The sequence below is a fragment of the Penaeus monodon genome, chromosome 43 (assembly GCF_015228065.2).
Source record: "Penaeus monodon isolate SGIC_2016 chromosome 43, NSTDA_Pmon_1, whole genome shotgun sequence".
NCBI lineage: Eukaryota > Metazoa > Arthropoda > Malacostraca > Decapoda > Penaeidae > Penaeus > Penaeus monodon.
This window is the reverse complement of record NC_051428.1, coordinates 20,395,101-20,420,100: the sequence shown is the minus strand read 5'-3', so window position 1 is coordinate 20,420,100 and position 25,000 is coordinate 20,395,101. Positions and strand designations below refer to the sequence as shown.

General features: G+C 43.0%; 1 protein-coding gene across 1 annotated transcript in view; it reads left to right on the top strand.

Annotated features, from left to right (window-relative positions):
- Window positions 1-25,000, top strand: part of LOC119568305 — a 73,536-nt gene that overhangs the window by 33,154 nt on the left and 15,382 nt on the right. The window contains exons 11-21 of the mRNA XM_037916760.1: window positions 1-195; window positions 1,314-1,369; window positions 1,890-2,031; window positions 2,586-2,714; window positions 3,989-4,142; window positions 5,551-5,652; window positions 8,022-8,150; window positions 8,543-8,638; window positions 9,482-9,596; window positions 19,839-20,013; window positions 20,193-20,340. The exon at window positions 1-195 is cut by the window's left edge and continues 23 nt beyond it. Coding sequence (XP_037772688.1) covers window positions 1-195; window positions 1,314-1,369; window positions 1,890-2,031; window positions 2,586-2,714; window positions 3,989-4,142; window positions 5,551-5,652; window positions 8,022-8,150; window positions 8,543-8,638; window positions 9,482-9,596; window positions 19,839-20,013; window positions 20,193-20,340 — 1,441 coding nt within the window. The remainder of the gene's footprint in view (window positions 196-1,313; window positions 1,370-1,889; window positions 2,032-2,585; window positions 2,715-3,988; window positions 4,143-5,550; window positions 5,653-8,021; window positions 8,151-8,542; window positions 8,639-9,481; window positions 9,597-19,838; window positions 20,014-20,192; window positions 20,341-25,000) is intronic.

The window sequence follows — 25,000 nt, the reverse complement described above, 5'->3', positions numbered from 1 at the left end:
TTCCCTCGGCCAGAAGATCCACCTGGCCATCAACCACATCGAGATCATGGCCGCGCAGCCCTCCGCCCTTCCGCACTACGGGGGCCACCGCGAGCAGCTCTACGACGCCTTCAGACTCTACAACGAGGAGAGGAAAGAGCAGGCGGCGAATCTCGTCGACGGCAGGCCCTGGGATATGGGCATTCTCATCTCGGGGTCAGTGGGGTTTGGTTGGGGCTTGATTTGGTGGCTTGTTTGGTTGTTTGGTTTCTGTATTTGTTTATTTATTTATTTACTTGTTTATATTTCGTCGACGGCAGGCCCTGGGATATGGGCATTCTCATCTCGGGGTCAGTGGGGTGGATTGGGGGTTGGTTGATGGGTTGTTTGGTTGTTTGGGGGTTGGTTGGGGCTTGATTTGGTGGGTTGTTTGGTTTATGTATTTCATGCCTCTTCGTAGAAGAGGCATGAGTGAGAATGAATAATGACCTGATGTAGGATGAATGACGAAACTGGAGGAGAGAGAGAAAAGAGAAAATAAACGAAAAGAAAAGAAAAGAAAAGAAAAAAAATGTATACCAAATGTAGGATATTTAATTACATATCTATCTTCAATTATTTATTTGTTTATATGTGTGTGTGTGTGTGTGTGTGTGTGTGTGTGTGTGTGAGAGAGAGAGAGAGAGAGAGAGAGAGAGAGAGAGAGAGAGAGAGAGAGAGAGAGAGAGAGAGAGAACATTATATATCAATCAAATGATGCAAGGTATTCAGTTCCCTTTTCGAAATTTCATATCTAGAATTACGTTTTTTTATGTGATTAATACTATTTGATTTATGAACAAGTGTGTGGTTTTTTGTCTCTTCTAAAGAATGTAACTTGGTGTATATGCAAAACAGAAGGAGTAGAATAGAAGAAGTAATGAGAAGATGGAAGAAGGAGAAGAAGACGAAGAAGAAAAGGAAGAAGAAGAAGGAGAAGGAGAAGAAAAGGAAGAAGAAGGAGAAGAAGGATAATAATAATAATAATAATAATAATAATAATAATAATAATAATAATAATAATAATAATAATAACAATAATAATAAGCAGAAGAAGCAGAAGAAGAAGAAGAAGAAGAAGAAGAAGAAGAAGCAGAAGAAGAAGAAGAAGAAAACAAGTAGAACAAGAAAAGAGAAAAAGAAGATGAAGAAAAAAATAAAGACAAACAAAGAAAGAAAGAAAGAAAAAAGAAAGACAGAAAGACAAAGAAAGAAAGAAAAAACAGACCTAATTTCGTATTTACAGACTGACTAAGAATTAAAAATCCTTCATTCCTGTCCTTTCCTGCTTCCAGACTGAACTTCTACAGTGTTCACAAGAAGGACGGTCGCACATCCTACTCTACAATGGGTGAGTGTCTGTATAGGCCTGTGATACGTCGCGGTGATGATGTTGTGGTAAAGTAACTGCGGGAGGTAATTGTAAAAGGTTGCGGTGGTTATAGATATTGATGATAATATTGGCATGGCTATTCGGGTACTACCACCGCCACTGATATAATTTCTGTAGGTGTATGACTGAAATATTAAATGCTACTATAGTTATTAATATCACTTATTACTACTACTACTGCTGCTGTTGCTACTACTACTACTACTACTACTACTACTACAACAACTACTACTACTACTACTACTACTACAACAACAACAACAACTACTACTACTACAACTATTAACACAGCAACTGCTACTATTATTACCTCTACTGCCACTACTATTGCAACTACTACCACTACTATTACTACAACTACCACTACTATTGCAACTCCTACTACTACTACTACTATTACTACTACTACCTCTTCCACATCCCCATGACAATAAAAATACAATAAATATACCCCCCCCCCCCACACACACCTAACCAGGCCTAGCTGCTGTGCGGGGCGTGTGCCACCCGGGCTACAGTGCCGTCATCGTAGAGCTGGGTGCCACCGACACCTGGGGAAAACCGTACCCGTCAGCTGGGTTTGCCTCCGTCTACGTCATGGCTCATGAAATGGGTCACAAGTGAGTTGGGAGTTGTGAGGGAGTGAGGGGGTGTTGTGAGGGAAGGGGGGAGGGGAAGGGGGAGAGGGAGGGGGAAAGGGAGAGTGAGGGTGAAATAGAGGGGAAGGGAGAGGTGAATGAGAGAGAGAGAGAGAGAGAGAGAGAGAGAGAGAGAGAGAGAGAGAGAGAGAGAGAGAGAGAGAGAGAGAGAGAGAGAGAGAGAGAGAGAGAGATAATAAAAAAAAGCGAAAAAAGTAAATGATACAGAATAAGCGTCGCCTCCATCACTCATCACCCTTCGCCATTACCTCATTACCTTCACCCTATAAAAAAAATGATCTTTTAACCCCTAACCTACCCAACCCCCAACCTCTTTACCTTCCCCTTACCCCCTCCTCCAATCTCCTTACCCTCCCTCTACCCTCCCCCTCCTCTCCCCCAACCTCCTTACCCTCCCCCCAACCGCCTCTAACCCCTTCCCCTCCCCTCAACCCCCTACCCCTCCCCAACCACTTTACCCTCCCCCTCCCCTCCCCTCCCCCAACCCCCTCTAACCCCCCTTCCCCTCTCCCCAGCCTGGGCATGCTCCACGACGGCTACGGGAACGCCTGCCCCAAGAACGGCTTCGTGATGTCGGCCTCGCGGTCGACCAGCGGCGAAACCAACTGGTCGTCTTGCTCTCGGGAGGTCGTCGAGACGCTCTCGTGAGTTTAGATAGATGTGTGTGTATATATATATATATATATATATATATATATATATATATATATATATATATGTGTGTATGTATATGTATATGTATATTTTTTTCTTTATTCTTTTCTTTTTTTTTCGTTTTTTTTCTTTTTCATTTTCTTTTTTCTTGTCTTTTCTTTCTTTCTTTGTTTTCTTTTATTTTCTTTTTTTAGGAATTGGGGTTGGTTGTGTTTTTTTTTGGGGGTGGTCGTAGTGATCGTAATTTTTTTTTTTTTTTTTTTTTTTTTTGGGGGGGGGGAGAAGAAGTAGGGGTGTTTTTTGTTTTGTTTTGTTTTTGGTTGGTTTCGATTTGTTTTTTGTTTATTTGTTTGTCTATTAAGGTCGTGAAAAAAAGGATAATGGTTGTTTTTGTTTGTTTGTTTATGCGTTTTAGTTTCATTGTGAAAAAAAAAGACTTAGAGGTTGTTTTTGCTTGTTTGTTAGCTTTATTTGCTATACATTTTATTTGTTTATTTGTTCATTTTAGTTTTGTGGTAGTTATGAGATAGTCATGAGTTTTTCTATTAATCTATTTGTTTATTTGTTTAGTTTAGGTATTATTTAATTAATTTACTAGTTTATTTGCAGGTCTTTTGTATTTTTTTATCATCAATACTATCTTTTCTCAGTTTTGAATCTTAAGAAAATTATTACAGTATCATGTTTTTTTTTTTTTGCTATCATTAGATATTTATAAAAATTAATTTCTCTTTATATATTTTTGACAATTATTTTCATCAATCTATCTGTATGTGTATCTGTCGACCTATGCATCTGTCTATCTATCTATCTTTATGTTCTTTCGTTCTTGATTTCTCTTTTTATATATTCTCACTCTTTCCTTTTCATTTTCTTTTTCTCTCTCGTGGACCTTATTTATCTTCCTTCCTTCCTTCTTCCATTCTTTTCTCTCTCTCTCTCATCCTCCCCTTTCTCTCTCTATTTCGTGCTCTCATCTCCCTCCCTTCCTCTCACCTCTCTCTCCTACTCTCTTTCTTTCCCTACGTCCTTCCCAAAGAGAGAGAGAGTGAGAGAGAGAGAGAGAGAGAGAGAGAGAGAGAGAGAGAGAGAGAGAGAGAGAGAAAGAGAGAGAGCGAGAGAGAGAGAGAGAGATAAAGAGAGAAAGAGAGAACAAAAGCCAGAGAGATAGATAGAGATATGGAGGCCCTCTTTCTCTCTTTTTTATCATTTTTATATATATTTTTTTCATTCAACACTTTTCTCTCTCCTCCCCCCCCACCAGCGCCCCCTGTTTGAACGACAACCCGCCCGAAATCCCCAAGCACGACCACTCCGTCTACGACCAGCTGCCCGGACAGACCTGGGACGCGTACGACCAGTGCCGGGTCTTCCTCAGAGATGACGACGCTACGCTCTATAACGAGTCGTTGGCAGAGGTGAGGTGAGGGGGAGGTGAGGGGGGTGAGCGAGGGAAGGGGGGAGGGAGGGGGGGAAGTGAGAAGGGGGATAGGGAGGTGAGGGGATGAAGGGGAGGGAGGTGAAGGGGTGAGGGGGAGGGAGGTAGGTGGGGGTGAGAGTGGAAAGGAGGTGAGGGGGGAGGGAGGGGGAGGGAGGGAATGGGATGGGGTAGGGGTGAGGGGGAGGAAGGCGAGGGTGGGTGGAGGATGGAGGTAAGGGTGGGAAGGGAGGGAAAGTGGTGGGGTTTGAGGGTGGGGAGGGAAGGAGGTGAGGGTGGGAAGGGGGGTAGGGTGGGGGGTGGGAGGGAGTGAGCGTAACAAGTGTGGGTGGGAGGGTGAGGTAGGGGCAGTGAGGGAGTGAGGGAGGGTGGAGGGAGGGTGGGTGAGGGTGAAGATAAGATTACAGCTAAAACCAACAATGTTATTTCTTTGTTTTCCATATCTCACAACATCACGGTTATACCAACATCCGTCACTCTCTCCATACCTTCCAATATTGCAGTTACAGCAACATTTTCTCACAATAAACACAATATTACGATTACAGCAACGTTTTCTCTCACCATTACAACTACATTACATCGGAAGAAAAACCCACAATACAAAAAGCAGATTTATTGAAAATGAGACTACAGTTTCGAAATCCACCTTTATTCCATTCTCTGACCTGAGGATGGAATCCAGGTGGATTTCGAAACTGTAGTCTCATTTTCAAGAAATCTAGTTTTTGTATTGTGGGGTTTTCTTCCATTGCATCAACACGGAAGAGTGTTTTTGTATACAACTACATTACATCGAATGGTATTACAGTCACAGCAACATATCTCTCTTTCCGTACCCTCCAGTCTCACTACCAACCCAGCATTACAAAAAAAAAAAAATCTTCCATCATCTATATCTCACATAAAACATCATTGCAGTTACAGCAGCATTTTCTTCCATCATCTTTATCTCACAACAAATCCAACATTATTTACAGCAACATCCACCACCCCATTTAATTCATCCGTCCTCACTCATAACTATAAACCCAATATATAGCAACATTTTTTTCGCAATTCACATCTTACAGTATTGCAGGTTACAGCAACATCTTATCAATCTTTCCATACCCTCCAGCCTCACTAACAAGCTAACATTACAACATTACAAAAACTCAATATTACAGTTATAACAACATTTTCTCTCACCATCTATATCTCACAGCAACAGTTACATTGCAAAAAACGCAACATTACAACAATGTTACAGTTACAGCAACATTTTCTCTCACCATCTATATCTCACAGCAACAGTTACATTGCAAGAAACGCAACATCACAACAATGATAAAATTGAAGCATCATTTTCTCCCATTTAATTCATCAATAAAACCCCACCATTACAGTTACACAGCGTATGTAACACCGTCATGTGCCGGAGTCCTCATAGAATCGGTTATTTCAAGGCCGGACCTGCTTTAGATGGAACTTACTGCGGCGCCGAGAGTGTAAGGATGATTTTTATGCTAAAATTTAGCGTTTTTTTATGTGTATTTTTGGGGTTTCTGTGTGTGTTTTTTTTTTTTTTTTTTTTTTTTTTTTTTTTTTTTTATTCTTGTGTTTTGCGTTTGTGGATTTGTTTGATTTTGTTTTGTTTTGTGTTTTGTTTTACGTTTGTTTTGTGTTTGTGGATTTGTTTGATACTTTTTTTTTGTGTGTTTTGAAATGATTTTTGTTTGTTTTTATTTGTATTGATTTTAATAGTTTTATTTATTTATTTATTTATTTGTTTGCGTCGGATTTGCGTTTGTTGATGTTGACTGCGTTTGATTTGTTTATGTTTTTGGAATGTAATGCATTTTTTGTTTGTTTATTTGTGAAATGTTTTAGTTTGAGAATGTTTTACTTCCCAGCCTTGTTTAGTTATTGCATTTACTATATTTGTTGTCTTGATTGCGTTTTTTTTTCTAAGCTTTTTGAGGTTATATTTTCTTTTGTAAGTTTTCATGAGTTTAGGTTTAGTTTTGTTTATGTCTGTTTATGTCTGCTTGTTTATGGTTTCGATTGTTTTTATTTATATTTTTTGCTGCACTTATTATTACTATTATCATTATCATTATCCTTCTTCTTATTATTATTGTCACCATTATTACTATTATGATTATTATTATCATTATTACTATTATTATTATCATTATCGTTATTATTATTACTTGTTATTATTAGTAGTAATATTGTTGTTATGATTATCATCATCATCACCTTCACTATCTTTGTATCGCTTTATCTTGTTCATATTAATTACTTTGCGAATTATTTCCAGTTATTCGTCACCTCATCTTCCGCAATATACCAGTACAGACACGTACACATATCAGTACACACGGATGCATACACGATGCATATACGTACAGACACGTACAAATATCAGTACACACGTATGCATACACGATGCATATACGTACAGACACGTACACATATCAGTACACACGGATGCATACACGATACATATACGTACAGACACGTACAAATATCAGGACACACGTATGCATACACGATGCATATACGTACAGACACGTACAGACACTTACAAATATCAGTACACACGTATGCATACACGTACAGCCACGTACAAAAGATCGAGTTGTAAATGAAGCATCGATATCTTCTTAGTTTGAAGAACGAACGTCAATTTCAGACATTTTAATTGAGAAAAAAATGTAGAAAACAAGGTGTGAATGAGAATGAATTACTTGTGCACGGGAAATTAATTGCCTAATTGCATCATTGACATCTTTTGTTCTGTTGTTTATTTTCATCCATACATTTTATTTTACTATGTGAGGCATATTATTTGGGATTTCGAAGTGGACTTTAGAGAAAAAGGAGGAGGAGGAGGGGGAGGAGGAAGAGGAAGAGGAAGAGAAAGAGGAGGAGAAGGAGGAGGAGGAGGAGGAGGAGGAGGAGGAGGAAGAGGAAGAGGAAGAGGAGAGAGAGGAAGAGAGTGGAGGAGAGGAGGAGGAGGAGGAGGAGGAGGAGGGGGAGGAAGAGGAAGAGGAAGAGGAAGAGGAAGAGAAAGAGGAAGAGGAGGAGGAGGAGGAGAGAAGTAGAAGGAGGAGGAGTAGGAAGAGGAGGAAGAAGAAGAAGAAGAAGAAGAAGAAGAAGAAGACGAAGAAGAAGAAGAAGGAGAAGAAGCAGAAGAAGAAGAAGAGGAGGGGGAGAGAGAGAGAGAAAAAAAAACACGCTGATAAGAGCATTCCTAATTTCAAAGGATTCCAGGATGTCAGGAGAAGAAATTTCAGCATTTTACTGAAGGATCTCGCGGCTTCGCTTCAGAAAACACTTACATGGGAAGAGACATGTGTTTTTGGACAGACATAGGCACAGATGCAGATATAAATGCAAGGACATAGACACAGACAGATGTATAGATGTATAGATAGGTAAACAGATAGCTAGGTAGACAGATAGATAGGTAGACAGATAGATAGGTAGACAGATAGATAGGTAAATAGGTAGGTAGGTTGGTGGGTAGATAGATAGATAGATAGATTAGATAGATAGATAGACAGACAAGCACACAGACACCTTCATTCACTCACTCACTCACTCACTCACTCACTCACCCACTCACTCACTCCCTCACTCGTCCATTCGGTCAGTCAGTCAGTCAGTCAGTCAGTCAGTCACTCACTCACTCACCCACTCACTCACTCCCTCACTCGTCCATTCGGTCAGTCAGTCAGTCAGTCAGTCAGTCAGTCAGTCAGTCAGTCAGTCAGTCAGTCAGTCAGTCAGTCACTCACCCACCCACCCACTCACTCACTCACTCGACACACTCACTCTTTAAGCCTCTCTCTTAACCATTTCGTTGCAGTGGTGTGTTGCAGGCTCTTGCACGCCTTGGCCGCCCAGCAAAGCCCCGGATGTGGTTCTGGGTGGGTGGAGTTCCTGGCAACACACCGGCTGTGAATCCGGTTGCATCCATAATTCGACGGGGGTGCAGGTGAGTGGCAATTTGGTGGAGCTTTCTCTGGCTGGGTTGAAGGAGGGAGGGAGGGAGGGAGGGAATGGGGGAGGGAGGAGGGAGGGAGAGAGGGAGGGAGGGAGGAAGAGGTGGAGGTGGAAGAGGTGGAGGGAGGGAGGGGATAGGGGAGGGAGGAGGAGTTGGGGGGGGAAGGAGGAGGGGGAAGAGGAAGAGAAGGAAAAATCAAGAAGAAGAAGAGAAAGAGGAGGAGGAAGCAAGAAGAACAAGAAGAGATAAAGGAGGAGTAAGAAGAAGAAGAAGATGATTTGTAGGAGGAGAAGGAGGAGGAGGAGGAAGAGGAAGATGATTAGTAGGAGGAGGAGGAGAAGGTGAAGGTCATCCTTTTATTAACCTTTTCGCTTCCTCCGTAGATGTCGAAAAGGGCATGTTCGAACCCCAAGCCGCGGAACACAGAAAAGCGGTGTTCGGGTGTGGACGCGACGGTCAACCTGTGTGACGATTCTAAGGTAAATTCTTGTCGACTTTTCTTTATCTATTTTCTTTATTTCTTCATTTATTTTCTTTATTTCTTCATTTCTCCCTTTCTTTTTTTCTTATTTCGTTGTTTCTTTCTTTCTGTCTTTATTTGTCTCCTCTTTTTTTATTTTTTCTTTCTTTCTTTCTTTCTTTTTTCCTACGTGCATATATATATATGATTTGTCTGTCGTGATAATACGTTTGTTTTGGAAACGTAAATAATCTAAAAATTTATCAACGTGTCTGTCTGTCTTTCCGTCTGATACTGTGTGTTTATCTATTTATTTATTTATTTGTGTTTATTTATTTATATGTTTATATTTTACTCCAGAATGTTAACTAATTTGAATATCTATACGTCTGTCTGTTTATCTTTCTTGCTTTCTCTCTCTCTCTCTCTTTCTTTCTCTCTCTCTCTCCTCTCTCTCTGTCTCTCTCTCTCTGTCTCTCTCTTTGTCTCTCTCCCCCTCTCTCTCTGTCTCTCTCCCTCCTTCCCTCCCTCCCTCCCCATCCCTTTCCCTCCCCCTCCCCCTTCACCCTCCCCCTTCCCCCTCCCCCTTCCCCACTCTTCCTCCTCCTTCCACCCATCACCTTTTCAGTCTTCTTTTTCCTCTTCTTCTGTTGTAACACTGTCTCATTCAAAATAGAGGATGGCATTATCATCTGGCTCTTGAAAACCCATACATTTGTCAAATTTCCGGATGCCCTTCCTGACGCCGACCCTCTCTCTTTCCCCTTTCTTGGAGCCCGCACTCCCTCACCTTCCCTGACGTTCCCCTCAGTACAGTGACATCAACACAGCACTCAGTATAGTGTTATGGTGTCTTCCTCAGGTCTGCCAAGGCGCCAGGGTGTCTATCACGGAGTATGCGGTTAGGAAGTGTGACGAATTTTCGAATGTGGTTCCTGATCTCAAGCCTATTGGTGCTATGGCGCCTCATAACCCGGGTAAGTGTGTGTGTGGGTTTGTGTGTGTGTGTGAGGTTGTGTGTGTGTGTGTGTGAGGTTGTGTGTGTGTGTGAGGTTGTGTGTGTGTTTGTGTGTGTGTTTGTGAGGTTGTGTGTGTGAGGTTAAGTGTGTGTGTGCGTGTGTGTGTGTGTGTGTGTGTAAATTTGAGTTTCAGTTTGCGCAAAGTGCACATTTTAAGTGTGTGAATTCAAGCATAAGTGTCATTGTAAGTATGAATTTAAGTGTGGGCGTAAGTATAAGTAGGAACACAAATATCAAATATAAATATAACTTAAGCTTAAGTCTTAGTAAAAACATTCGCCTAATCTCAAAACAACTACAAACAAGAACCTAAAAAAAATGGCATTGAAATATCCCAAAGCCTAAATGTCATTTTTCCCCCGATTTTCATTTGTTTTTGTTTATATTCATCCGGGCATTTTGTGTTGTTGTTTTCATCCGGGGCATTTTCTCTCGGGATATCTGAACGCTGATTGGCTGACGTCCTCGCTCCTCTGAGACCCTGGCGAGTTGGTGGAGCCAGAAGGAGATGTGCGGTTTCTTTTCTTAATATTCCATAAAGATAGCTTGGTTCTGAGCTTGTGTGTGTCTGTGAGTGTGTCTGTGTCTGTGTCTTTGACTCACGCTATCTCTCCTTCTCCCTCTTCATTTTCCTCTTCCTATTCATTTGGCTCTATCTCTCTTCCTCAGTCCCTTTCTCTCTCTCTCTCTCTCTCTCTCTCTCTCTATATATATATATATATATATATATATATATATATATCTATATATATATCTATATATATATCTATATATATATCTATATATCTATATATCTATCTATATATATATATATATCTACAGTATTTCCTTATGAGGGAGCAAGAGAGAGAGAAAGAGAAAGAGAAGAGAAAATAAGAAAAGAGAAGAGAAGAGAAGAGAAGAGAAGAGAAGAGAAGATAGGATAGGAGAGAGAGAGAGAGAGAAAGAAAGAAAGAGAGATGGATGGCTATATATATAGCTAGAAAAGAAATTATATATAAATATATATATATATATATATATATATATATATATATATATATATATAAGAGAGAGAGAGAGAGAGAGAGAGAGAGAGAGAGAGGAGAGACAGACAGACAGACAGACAGAAAGAGAGAGAGAGAGACAGAGAGAGAGAGAGAGAAAGAGGGAGGGAGGGAGGGAGGGAGGGAGAGAGGGAGGGAGGAAGAGAGCGAGAGGGAGAGAGAGCAAAGAGAGAGAGAGAGAGAGAGAGAGAGAGAGAGAGAGAGAGTCAAAGTCAAAGTCAAAGTCAAAACACTTTATTCCATTAAATTACAATGGTTATTCTTTACATAAATACATCTATATTTACATGTGTATTTAAGAGGTGTTCTTTTAATTTCGTTTTAGAATTAAAGATGCTGTTAATGTCTCTTATATTATCTGGTATCATGTTCCATATCTTGGGTCCACGTATTTCCATTTGACGTGCCCCTGTATAGGTATTCGATCTCATAACAAAAAGGGAATTTACTTGACGTGTCTGGACACCTGATGTGTTCCCTACGGTTTGTAAAGGCATTAACCATTTTGGATAATTCCCATGAATGATTTTGTAAATGAATACACATGTGTCATAGCTGCATTTAGAATTGACTTTTAACCATTTCAATTTTTTTATATGTGGGGTGATGTGATCAAGTTTACTGATATTACCTAGTGCTACTCTGGCAGCAAAGTTTTGTAATTTTTTGCACTTTTTGCATCTGGGTCTTGTTAGCCGATCCCCAAATGTTTGAACAATAGTTAATTATGCTTAGAGCTAGAGTTTGCACAACCATGATTCTAGTTTCAGTAGTGATTTGATTTCTTATGTGATTAAGATATATCAGGGTACCCACTACCTTCCTGTGTATTTTGTCAACGTGTGGCTCAAATGTCATGAAGCTGTCTAAGTGTACTCCTAGATTATTCACTGAAGTGCTCGGTTTAATAGAGCAGCCTTCAAATTCTATGATTGTGTCATTGGGAATTCTAGCTATGTTCTGCCGACTACCTATGAATATACATTGAGTTTTATGTGGGTTTAGTTTAAGGCCATTTGTGTCAAAATATAATTTTGCTTGTGTAAGAGTATGTTGAGTGTTTCTTATTAACGTGTTTAGGTTGTTTTACTGAGTCACTATGAAGAAACTGTGAATCATCGGCGTACTGCACTAAAAGACAGTTATGGGCTATTGTTGATAAATCATTTATGAAAATTGTAAATAGGATCGGACCTAAAATAGAGCCTTGCGGAACACCAAAAGGTACTTGTTGTTTTGATGACATATCATTATTGATTCTTACCGATTGGGTCCTTGTATCTAAATAACTTTTAAACCAAAAGGTATCAATTTTATGATTTACTAATTTGTTAAGGAGAATATCATGGTTGACACTATCAAAAGCCTTAGAAAGGTCGCATAATGTGAGCAAATTTACCTGATTTTTGTCTATGTTATTATAAATTTCATCAGTAATTTGCAGTAAAGCTGTTTCAGTAGATAACATATTTCTAAAACCATGTTGTGTTTTAGATAATAAGTCATTGGTCTCCAGGAAACTCGTCAGTTGATTTGCTATAATTTTTTCAAGAATTTTGGATAAGATAGGGAGTATAGTAATAGGGCGATAATTATTGACATCGTCTATATCCCCCGATATGAAAATTGGTGTTACTATACCATGTTTCCAAAGCGACGGAAAGACACCAGTAACAAGAGAGGTGTTAATAATGACCGTCAGATAATGTACAGTTGCAGGTAGACTATCTCTGATAAAGCGCAAAGCAATGCCATCTGCTCCTACAGCATTTGTTTCGCGAAGATGTTTTATTACTAAGATGATTCTTTCTATGTTCACTGGTTGTGGTCTGAAAAAAATAGTTGTAAGCCTTACCCGATCTATGTTTTGTTGTAACTTAGAAGCAATTGTTTGCTCATAAGTTAGTTTTCCAATTTTTGAAAAAAAGTCATTAAAATGGTCGGTTCTTTGTATGGGCCTTATGCAATCATTAGTGAGGTGCTTTTTGTAAGGCACTAGTGTTTTAACAATTTTCCATGTTTTATTAGAGTTGTCCTTATATTCTGTGAATTTATTTCTGAAATAATTTCTTTTTGCACGTTGAATTAGTAATTTTACATTTTTCTTTTTGACTTTATAATCTACCTGAAGGGCGGCCTCATTTCTGTTACTTTTAAGGGCTTGGTGGGCATTGTTTCTATCGCGAATGGCTCTCTGAATGTCGTCATTTATCCATGGAGCAGGGGGACGTCTGACGGTTCGTGTTACGTAGGGAGCCAGTGCATCAATATGCTGCTTTTAATAACTTCTGTAAGGATAGTTACTTGGTCGTTTACATTATCTGTCAGTGAAATATTTGATAGAGTACTTTCTTTAGACAAGATAAGCTCGCAGAAAGATTGAGGGTTATAGTGTTTGAAATCGCGAAAAGTTTTTATTACTGGTGGTCGCTTTGTTTTCTTTATATTTAACGTCATCGTGATAAGTTCATGGTCAGCAACATGACACGGGATGACATCGAAGTGGAGAATGATGTCTGATCTGTTAGTTATTATTAAATCCAACAGAGAAGAGGTGTTTTCTGTAATTCGTGTAGGCTTATCTATTATTTGTTCAAATTTATTTTTCTTAATCATCTTAGCTAACTTAGCATTAGATTTTGTTAAATCATCATTCAGGTCGCCTAAGATGAAAAGCGGTTTCTGTTTTAAAGACATTTCTCTAAACACCTTTTCAATGTATTCAAAAGATTCAGAGGTAGCATGGGGGTGCCTATAGACAGCGCCAATAATAAAAAGAAAGAAGCATGTTGCTTTGTACGGTAACCCAGACATCTTCTACAGCAGTATTGCTAACTGCTGTAGCAGATATCCTGTTTGACTTCAGGGTATCCCGTACATATATACGTACTCCTCCTCCTCGCCCTGCATCACATCTATAAACTTTAAAATTTGGAATATTAATGAAATTACTGTCCATTTCCTGGTGGAGCCATGTTTCACTTATGCATAAAATGTCCATGGTTCTCTCCTCAACTAGCATTTTAATTTCCTCAAAATGTCCGAGGAGAGATTGAGCATTTATATGCTCTATTTTTAGGACATTATGCGATCTGGTCACTGGTAACGCTGACGGCGTTGCCTTGTCAAACATTCTGATCGCGCTTGTACTTGTTTCTGTTTAAGAACACTTTAACATTGTCAGGGAAAGCATCAGAGTCTATAAACAGATCGGGCTTTATGTCCTTTCCCCTTACAGACACTGTGAAGCTGGCGTAGTAGTCATGTGTCATCACTGTCTTATGGGCTTTCACACTTGAAATGTTTTCAAACTTTTCAGATAAATGTTGTTCAATGTCCTCTTCGTTTGTGTCTGGGTGACAACTGGTTATGTAGAGGTAGACTGTGTTTGGACGATCTGCTCCCTTCAACGGCTTTGGTGTTTGGTTTTCTCTGTCTTTTTTCCTCTGGTTTCTTGATATTACTTTGGTGTAACCGTCTTCATCAACATCTTGTGTAGACTTCGTTCGTTCTGCATAGTTGTTAATGATGACTGGTGACACTGCTGGAGGAGGGGGGGCAGTCGGTAGGGCGGTAGCCCCTTCCACCTGCTGCTGAGCTGTTTCCTCCCAGTGGCGGGTGGGGTCGAGTGGTTCAATTTGCTTGTTATTCTTGTTGTTCTGTTTTTTTTTCTAAAGCTCCGTTTGGGTGTTACTTGTGTAGAAGCTTCAACCTTGGTCTTCTTTGGTGTGTTGGTTTTCGGTCTGACGGCGGGAGGGGTCTTAGTTGACTTGGGGAGGCGGGGGAGTCTGTGTGGGCCGGGGTCTGCTGGCTAGGAGCGCCGGTTGAGGGGCACGTGGATGGCTCAGCAGAGTTGAAGGTCGGCGAGTCAGCAAGGGCGTGAGGCAGCTGGCTGGCCGCGGGCAGCGAGAGAGGGGAGGAGGGTTTTTTGGGGGAAGGATTGCCGGTCGTGGGTATGGGCGTGGAGGGTGTGGAGGAGGGGTTTGGGGTGGAGGTAGGGGGTGTTGTGACTGGGGGAGGAGATGTAAAAGGGAAGGTTTCGTAGGTGGTCTGATCACGGGTGGGGTATGGGAGGTAGGGGGGTTCCTGTGTGACCGATATGTCCTCTGCTTGCTTTTGCTCTATAATTTTGTTAATGGACAATTGCTGTTCGGAGAACATTCCGATCAGCAAGTCAATTTTGTTCTCGATCAAATTTTGATCAGTGAAGGAGGGCCCATTACAGGTCTGTGTTTCTTGATCTGTACTCTTTTGGAAAAATTTAACAAAAGGAGTAGAAATACCTGATTTCTTAGGCGGTGACCAATCTGTTGGGGGAGTGTCCGTTGTAGTTGTTGCGAACACTACGTTTTGATTATCGACACACTGATCAATCATTGTGTGCACGATAACGTTTATCATCCTTTTGGTGTCCCGTGTCGTATTCCTGGGTTTTCTGGAGTCTGTTAAACTGATTACAATGTTATGGGCTTGTTCGATTTCAGCCGGCCTGTAATATTTTTTGATTTGATCGTAGATGACCGACCTTGCCCAAGACTTTTTAGTAGCCACGAAACACAGAATTGTGTTCAGCACTATTGTTACACTGCCGAACTGATAGATTGCTTTATCAAACTGATTTCCACTGTTTGCACTGGTATCACTGCTGTTATTGCTAAGGAGCCCCTCACCCTGGGCCGGGGGGCAGCCTTGACCCTGGCTGCCATGGGGGTGCCCATCCTCGTGGGCGGGGAGGCAGCTCTGACCCACGCTGCCGGGGGGCCCATATCCTAGGGCTGAGGTCCCGGTACCCTGGGAGGGGGGCACGTTACCCTGAGCCAAGGGTCCCCTTTCTCTCTGGGGATAAGAGCTCGTGCTAGCTGCCCGAGGAAGCACCAGGGAGGCCCCCTGGTTGGCCCCCTCAAACCCGGGGGGAGGGGTCAGATTACCCTCTGACACTGCGGGACCATGAGAAGGCATGGTTTGCTGAGTTGCGGGGCTGCGGCGGAGAGGAGCAAAAACACGTCCGATCACCACGGCGGCTAGACTCAGAGAGCGAGAGAGAGAGAGAGAGATAAACAGATAGATATAGATAAATATATATAGAGAGAGATAGAGATAGATAGATAGAGATAGGTAGATAGATAGATAGATAGATAGATAGATAGATAGATAGATAGAGAGAGAGAGAGAGAGAGAGAGAGAGAGAGAGAGAGAATATGAGAGATAGACAGATAGATAGATAGACAGATAGATCGATAGATAGATATAGAGAGAGTTATTCTACCAATCTATCTATCTGCCTGCCTGCCTGTCTGCCAAGTCCCATTCGCCCAACCTCGCAGCTTCCCGATTCTGGGTTTCATTATGGGATATATTGTCTCCTCGATATCAAAGGGAACAGAAACCTTGGTGTGTTGGTCATGAAATTGGTTGGAAACCCTCGGCAGGAAACCCTTGGTTGGAAACCCTAAGTCGAAATCCCTTGGCAGGAAGCCGTTAGTCGGAAACCCTCATTTGGAAACTCTTAATCAGAAACCCGTAGTCGGAAACCCTCGGCAGGAAACCTTTAGTCGGAAACCCTCAATTGGAAACCCTTAACCGGAAACCCTCATCGAAAACCTTCAATCAGAAAACCGTCGGAAAATTTTTGTGTAAACGTGTTTTTCTGGGATTTTGGGATTTTTTGATTCCCAATTTTTTTTTACTGGGGGCCCTGGGGGGCCCCCCCCCCCCCCCCCCCCCCCCCCCCCCCCCCCCCCCCCCCCCCCCCCCCCCCCCCCCCCCCCCCCCCCCCCCCCCCCCCCCCCCCCCCCCCCCCCCCCCCCCCCCCCCCCCCCCCCCCCCCCCCCCCCCCCCCCCCCCCCCCCCCCCCCCCCCCCCCCCCCCCCCCCCCCCCCCCCCCCCCCCCCCCCGGGGGGGGGGGGGGGGGGGGGGGGGGGGGGGGGGGGGGGGGGGGGGGGGGGGGGGGGGGGGGGGGGGGGGGGGGGGGGGGGGGGGGGGGGGGGGGGGGGGGGGGGGGGGGGGGGGGGGGGGGGGGGTCTGGGGGGGGGGGGGGGGGAAAGGGGGGGGGGGGGGGAAAAGGAAAAAAGGGAAAAGAAAGGGGGAGAAGGGGAAAAGGGGAAAAGGGGGAAAAAAGAAAGGGGGAGGAGGATGGAAAGGGGGAAAAAAAGAGGAAAAGGGGGGGAAAAGTGAAAAAGGGGGGAAAAAGGAAAAAAAAATTTAGGGGGAAAGGGGAAAAAGGGGGGGAGGAAAGGGGGGGAAAATGGGGAAAGGGGAAAATTGAAAAGGGGGGAGGGAAGGGAAAGGGGAAAAAAGGGAAAAAAGAAACAAAAAAAAGGGGGGTTTTGGGGAAATTTAAAAAAAGGAAAGGGGGGGCAAAGGAGGGAAAAGAAAAGGGGGGGGGGGAGGAAGGGGGGGAGAGGGGGGAAAAGGGGGGGGGGAGAGGGGGGGGGGGGGGGAGGAAGGGGGAGGAGAAGGGGAGAAGAGGAGGAGGGGAAAAAAAAAGAGAAGGGAGGGAAAGGAAAGGGGGAAGAGAAAGAGAAGAAAGGGGGGAAAGGAAAAGGAGAAAAAGGAGGAGAGGGGGAGAGGAGAGAAGGGGAGAGGAGAGGGAGAAAGGGAGAGGAGAGGAAGGAGAGGAGGGGGGAAAAGGAGGAGGAGGGGGAAAAAGAGGAGGAAGGAAAGGAAAAGAAAAGTAGGAGGGAGGGGAAAGAGAGGAAGAAGGGAGGGGAAAAGATAGAGGAGAAGAGGGAGAGGGAGAGGAAAAGGGGAAGAAAAGAGAAGGGGGGGGAAAAGGAAGAGGAAAAAGAGAAGAGAAGAGAAGAAGAAGAGAAGAGAGAGGAGAAGAGGGGAAGGAGAGAAAGAGAGAGAGGGGGGAGAAGAAAAGAAGAGAGAGGAGGAGAGAGGAGAGGAAAAGAAAAAGAGAGAGGGGAAGAAGAGGAAAGAGAGGAGAGGAGAAGGGAGGAAAAGAGAGAGAAAAGAGAGAGAAAAAGAGAAAAAAAGAAGAGAGAAGGGAGAGAAGAAAGAAAAGAGAGACAGAAGAAGGAAAAGAGAGAGGAGGAAAAAAGAAGAAGAGAGAGAGAGAGAAAGAAGAGGAAAAAAAAAGAAAAAAAAGCAAAAAAAAAAAAAAAAAAAAAACAACTAAAAAAAAAAGAAAAAAAATAAGAAAGGGGAAAAAAAAAAAAAAAAAAAGGGGCGGAAGAAAAAAAAAAAAGAAAAAAAGAATAAAAAAGAAAAAAAAAAAAAAAAGAGGAAAAGAAAGAAAAAAAAAGAAAAAAAGGAAAAAAGACCAATGTCAACCAAAACCACTTAAAACCAATTTTTCCCCCCCGCAAAAAAAAAACCCAAAAAAAATAATAATTTAATTTTCCCCGGGGAAATAAAAAAAAAAAAGAAAATAAAATATAGAAAAAAAAAATTTTTTTAAATTTTTACTTTTAAATTAAAATTAGTTTCCAAACAAAACAGCTTAAAATTTTTTTTTTTTCTTAATAACAAAAAAACACCACCACAAACCCCCCAAACACCCCCCGAAAACCAACCCAAACACACAAACCCAAAAACCAAACAAACATAAAAAAACCCCCCCAAAAAAAAAAAAAAAAAAACCCCCCCCCCAAAAAACCCCCCCCCCCCCAAAAAACAAACCCCAAACCACAAAACAAAAAACCAAAACGGGAAAACCCCCCCCAAAAACCCCCCCCCCCAAAAAACCCCCAAAAAACCCCCCCCCAAACCCAAAAAACCCCCCCCCCCCCCAACCCCCCCCCCCCAACCCCACCCAAACCCCCACCAACCCCCCCAACCCCCACCCTGCCCCATCTGTTTCTGTCTTAAAAAAATTTAAATTTCCCCGCCCGTTTCTTTTTTTTTTTTGGGTTTTCCCCCCGGTTTTTCGCCCGGTTTTTAAAAAAACCCCCAAAAAATCTTTTTTTTTAGGTTTTTTTTATTAATTTTTTTTTATTTTTTGTTTTTTTAAAAAGCTTTTTTTTTGGGGGCCCATTTTTAAATTTTTCTTTTTTTTTTCTTTTTTTTTCTGTTTTTTTTTTTCTTTTTTTCTCTTTTTTTCCCCTTTTTTTTTTTCTTTTTTTTTTTCGGGTCTCTTTTTTCCCCGGTTCTCCCTTTTATTCTTTCCCTTTTCTTTCTTCTTCTTTATCTCTTTCTTTCTTGCCCCCCCTCTCCTCTTCCCCCCTTTTTTTCCCTCCTCCCCCTCTCCCCCTCTTCCTTCTCCCCTTCTCTCTCCCTTCTCCTCTTCTTCCCCCCCCCCTCTCTTTCTCTTTTTTTCCCCCTCCCCCCCTCTCTTTTCCTCTCTTTCTTCTTTTTTTTCCCCTCTCTCCTCCCCTCTCTCTTTTCTCTCTCCCCTTTCCTCCTTCTTTTTCCCTCCCCCTCTCTTTCTTTCCCTTTCCCTCTTCTCTCTCTTTCCTCTCTTTCTCTCTCTATCTCTTCCCCCTTTCTTCCTTTCCCCTTTTTTCCCTCGCCCCGGTTTTTTTTTTTTTTCTTTTTTTTTCTTTTTTTTTTTTTTTTTTTTTTTTTTTTTTGTTTTTTTTTTCTCTCCTCATTATAATCTCTTAATTTTTTTTTCTTTTCACCCGAGTGAGATTAATTTCCCGAGATCAGTGCTCAACAGGTTAACTGGATTCTTTCAATATCTGAAGAAGGGATTACGAGGTGTTAGACAGATTATTATTACTTTTATTATTACTATCATTATCGCTACTTTTAGCATTATAATTATTAGCGATATTACCGTCATCGGCATCGTCATCATTATCATTATCATTATCATTATCATTATCATTTTCATTTTCATTTTCATTTTCATTTTCATTTTCATTATCATTTCTTTATCATATTTTTCATATCATCATCATTTATTAGTTCTACTAATACTAAATCAAAACACTTCCTCCCCTCCCCTTTTTTATTCCCCCTTCCTCTCCCCCTCCCACCCCTCCCCCCCCCGCCCCCCCCCCTTCCCCCCCCCCCCCTCTTCCCCCCCCGCCCCCCCCCCCTTTTCCCCCCTCCTCCCCCCTCCCCTCCCCCCCCCCTTTCCCCCCCCCCCCCCTTCCCCCCCCCTCCCCCTCCATCACCTCCCTTCCTGCCTTCCCTTCCCTCCCTCCCTCTCCTCCCCTCCCTCCCTCCCTCCCCCTCCCCCCCCCCCCCCCCCACCTTGCAGAGCGTAAGTGGCAGGCGTGCGCCGTGTTCTGCCAGCGTTCCTCCGGCACCTGGTACTCCCCCCGCACCGACCTGAGCCACCTGCCCCACTTTGCCTTTTTTTCCCCCGATGGGCACTCTATGCCAGGGACGCCGGGGCACAAATTATGCCGGCCCCATCATGCCTCCCCAAGGAGGTGGGGGTATGGTGCCACGTGGAATAAGGAAAGAAAAAAATGGTTTGTTTGTTGTTTATGAGGATTTTTTTTTTATGTTGTGAAAATTGGGGTGGTGGTGGTGATGGTGATGATTGTGAAGATGATGATAAGGATGATGATTGTGATTCCCCCCCTTTCCCCCTTCCCCCACACACCAGGGCGCTCGACAAGCCAAAGAGCTGCACGAACCGGATCCGGAGTGGGACGTCCCGTGTACCCGAAGCGCCCCGGAGGGCCGTCAACAAAAACGGTTTTTGGGAGGTGGCCAAGATCTTCGAGCTCACTCAGAACATGGATCCGCTGATGGTGAGAGGGAGAGGGAGTGGGAGGGAGGGGGAGAGGTGGAGAGGGGGAGAGGGAGAGGGGAAGAGGGGGGGGAAAGGGGGGGGGGAATAGGGAGAGGGGGGAGGGAGGGGGGCGAGAAAAGATCTTCGACTCAGTCAGAACTGGACCGCCCTTTTGGTGAGGGGGAGGTTTGTTTTTTTTCAAAAAAATTATTTCGCTCATGACAAAACAAGCCCTTCAAACAAAAGAGAGGGGGAGGGAGGGAGGGGGGGGGGAGGAGGGAGGGGAGAGGGGGGGGGAGAAGGAGAGGTGGGGGTTTTGGGGGGGAGGAAGGGAGGGGGGAGGGGAGAGGGAGAGAGAGGGGGGGAGGGGGGGGGGGGGATGGAGAGCGAGATAAAAACTTCGAACTCCCACTCAGAAATGGGTCCCCCTTATGGCAAGGAGAAAAAGGGGAGGGGGGAGGTGGAGAGGGGGGGGGGGAAGGAATGGAGGGGAGGGAGAGGGGTAAAGGGGGGGGGGGGAGGGAAGGAGAGGGGGGAGGAATGGGAAAGGGGGGGGAGGAAAGGGTGGAGAGCGTGATAAATTTTGAACTCATCAGAACATGGATCCCTTATTTTGGGGAAAGGGAAGGGGGGAGAGGGGGTGGAGAGGGGGAAGGGAGGGGAGGGAGGGGGGGGGGGGGAAAGGGGGAAAGGGGGAGGGAGGTGAAGAGGAGAGGGAAGGGGGAGAGGGGAGGGAGGGGAAAGGGGTGGAAGGAGATAAACTTCGAACTCATCAGAACATGGATGGGAGAGGGAAGGGGGGGGGGAGGGGAGGAGGTGGAGAGGGAGAAGGGGGGTAGGGAAGGGGGGGAAAGGGGGAGGAAGGGGGGTGAAGGGAAAGGAGAGGGGGGGGAAAGGGGGAGGGGGGGGGGGGGGGGGGTTGAGAGGGAGGGGGAGGGGGGGCCCCGATGGAGAGGGGGGGGGGGAGCGTGGAAGAGAGATGGGGATGATAGAAATAGATAGATAGAAACAGATATTATATAATTTATTATATATAATATTATATTATATTAATATATATATATATATAGAGAGAGAAGGGGAAGAGGAGAGAGGAGAGAGGGGGAGGGGAGAGGGAGAGGAGGAGAGAATTGGAGACGATAGTAAAAACAGATAGAAGGAATAAAATGATGGGAAAGAAGATGATAAAAGAGAAGAGGAGAGAAAAAGAAGGGAAAGGGGGAAAAGGGGAGAACAGAGGGCCAAATCTTAGTCAACATGAAATTCATTTTTTTTTTGGAAAAAAAACAGGAGGAAAAAAGTGAGGGAGAGGGGAGGGAAGGGGAAGGAAGGGGGGGAGAGGGGGGGGGGAGGAAAAGAGGGGGGGGAAAAGGGAGGGAGGGAAAAGGGAAGGGGGGAGGGGGAGAGAATAGAGGGAAAGAGGAGGGAGAGGGAGGGAAAGGGGGGGGAGGGGGAGGAAGGAGGGAGGCCATTTTTTGTTTGGGGGGAATTTTGGGGAAAATTTTTTTTGGGGGTTTTTTTTTTTTTTTTTAAAAAAAAAAAAAAAAATTTTTTTTTTTCCCCGGGGGGGGAAAAAAAATTTTTTTTTTTGGGGGGGGGGGGCTGGAAAAAAAAAAAAGGGAAAAAAGGGGGGGGGGTTTTTTGGGGGGGGGGGGGGGTGGTTTTGGGGGGGGGTTTTTTTTTTTTAAATTTTTTTTTTTTGGGGGGGGGGGGGGGTTTTTTTGGGGCCCGGGGGGGGGGTTTTTTTTTTTTGATTATTTTTAAAAATTTTTTGCAACAACAAAAAAAATTTAAAAATTTTATATATTATATATATTTTTTTTATATTTAATATATATATTTTATATATAATATAATATATATATTATTAAAAACAAAAAAAAAAAAAAACACAAAAAAAAAAAAAAAACACCACAAACACACAACAAAAAAAAAAAAAAAAAAAAAAAAAAAAAAAAAAAAAAACACCCACACAAACACACACACACCCAAAAAAAAAAAAAAAAATATACGCACGCAAACTAATACACGTACACCTGCGTGTGTGTCTTTCCTCGTCTCGTCTTGGGTCGAGGATCAATACGACCTTCTTCCACCCCCGAATCGAGCCGCTTTACCCGTCCACGTGGGCGACGAAAACTTGGATTGATGGAAACTACTGAAAGTGTAAGACCGAGGGAAGAGGAGGAAAGGAGGGTGTAGTTTGTAACGACCGAAGATGCACTTGCAACGGGTCAGTGTTGCAAGGGCGGGCGGCGGAACTGTAGGGGGTGGGAGTGTGTTTATTTAGGAATGATAAGGGGAAAGGAAAGGGAAACGAAAGAGAGAGAGAGAGAGGAAAAGAGAGAGAGGGAAAAAAGAGAGAGAGGAAAAGAGGGGTAAGAGAGGAGAGAGAGAAAAGGGGGAGAGAGAAAAAGAAGAAGAGAGAGAAAGGGAGGGGAGAAGCCGAGGAAAGGAAAAAAGGAAAGGAGGGTGTAGTTTGTAACGACCGAAGATGCACTTGCAACGGGTCAGTGTTGCAAGGGCGGGCGGCGGAACTGTAGGGGGTGGGGAGTGTGTTTTATTTAGGAATGATAAGGGAGGAAGGAGTAACCGAAAGAAAGAGAGAGAGAGAGAAAGAGAAGGAAAGGAAGGTGTAATTGTAAGGTGCAATGGGTCAATGTTGCAAGTGCAGACGAAAGAAATATGATCGGCCAGAAATGTAGGTTTTAGGGAAAAGGGAAGTCTTGTTAGTAGAGTTGTTTGAGTGTGAGTAAAAGTAGGATCTAAGTTGCAAGTTGTAAGGTCCCTTCGGTAGAGGCAGATGGATTTACAAAGTCCGATTTTTCTCTTTCAGTCTGTCTGTCTCTCTGTCTTTCTCTCTATCTTCCTCCCTCCCTCCTTCCCACCTCCCTCTCCCTCTCTGTCTGTCTGTCTGTCTGTCTGTCTGTCTCTCTCTTCTCTCCCTCCCTTAAATCTCTCCTTCTTTTTTTTCTCTCTTCTTCTCTCTTTTTCTCCTCCTTTTTTGCCCTTTCCCTTTTCCCTTTCTCCCCCCCCCCCCGGGCCCCCCCCCCCCCCCTCCTCTCTCTCTGCAAAAGATGCCAGGCAAAAATCTGCAAAAAAAGACTGAAACGACAAAGATTAGCCCTCAATTTGCAAACAAAAACTGCAACCCTTCAAAATCCGTGCCATGGTTTTCCCCTCGAAGCTAGTATAGTTTAGCCCCCACTCACTTCAGTTCGTCCCGGTTCGTTCAGTTCATTTCAGCTCGTTCAGGTTCGTTCAGTAATTTTCGTTCACTCATTTCAGTTCGTTCAGGTTCGTTCAGTGATTTTCGTTTACCGGGTTTTCGTTCACTCACTTCAGTTCAGTTCGTTCAGTAATTTTAGTTTGTCAGACTTTCGTTGACTCATTTCAATTCGTTCAGGTTTATTTTTCAGTAATTTTCGTTCATTCACTTCAGTTCGTTCAGGCTTGTGAAGGGGAAATGGGAGGAGAACGGAGAAAGATGAAAGGGGGAAGGGGGAAAGGGGGGGGAAGGGGAAAAGGAAAGGGAAAGGGGGAGAGGAAGGGAAGAGAGAGAGAGAAAAGGAGAGAGAGAGAGAGAGAGAGAGAGAGAGAGAAAAGAAAGAAAAAGACTTTGTAAACACGTTTGTTGTGGTGGGAATAAAAAAAAGATGAAGGATTTTTGGACTTTTATATCATCGTCCTTTTTATTATTGTTGTCATTGTTTTGGTTTTTGTTTTTTTTTTTTTTTGCTATTGTTTTGTTATTTTTTATATTTTTTTATTTTTGTTGTTGTTTTCTTATTTTAATATTATTGTTTTATTTCTTTTCATTTATTTTATTGTTATTATTTTATTATTTTTTATTATCATTTTTTATTATTATTTTTTTAAATTTTATTTTATTTTTTTTAAATTTTTATTATTATTTATTTTATTATAATTCTTATCATTATTATCATCATTATTATTACTACTATTACTACTAATGGTGTTATTATTATCACTATCATTTCTCTCTATATATTTACGTATTTTATTTTATTATTTTACTGTTTTCGTTCAAGTGTAAGTGTTCATTCTAAGTGCAAATGTAAGTGATACTAGTGATACTATTAAAAAAATAAGTATACAATAATAGTATTACTTCTACAGTGAAATAAATTAAATGTGTTTAAGGAATTTAAAAAAAGTTACCGAACGTTTACAAATGAAAATAAATAAAGATGGGAGAGAGAGAAATAAGAAAACACAAAGGAAAACGAAAAGAAGAAAAGCAAGATAGACAACGATAGACAGAGATAGAGTGAGAGATAGACAAGCAAAGACTGTATGTTTATTTGGGGAAAGGAGAAAAAAGAAGGGGAAGAGAAGAAGAAAGAGAGAGAGAAGGGGGAAGAGGAGAGAGAGAGGAGAGAGAGGAGAGAGAGAGAGACTTAAAGTGAAGGGTTAAAGTCTTTTTAAAATTTTGATACAATGGCTTGCGGAAAGGATTTCCCGGTCTGATGGCTTTTCCCCTTTATTGTTAAGAGTTTAGTAAAGGGGAAAACACGAGGGGATGTCTAAAGGGGGGCACAGTAGGATCAAAAGGGGGGGGATTGGCCGACCTTACCCGTGGCGCTGGCGACAAGTGCGGGTCAGGGGGGTCAGATAAAACATCGCCATCCCTACCGGGTCCCCGGGGGGGGGGTAAG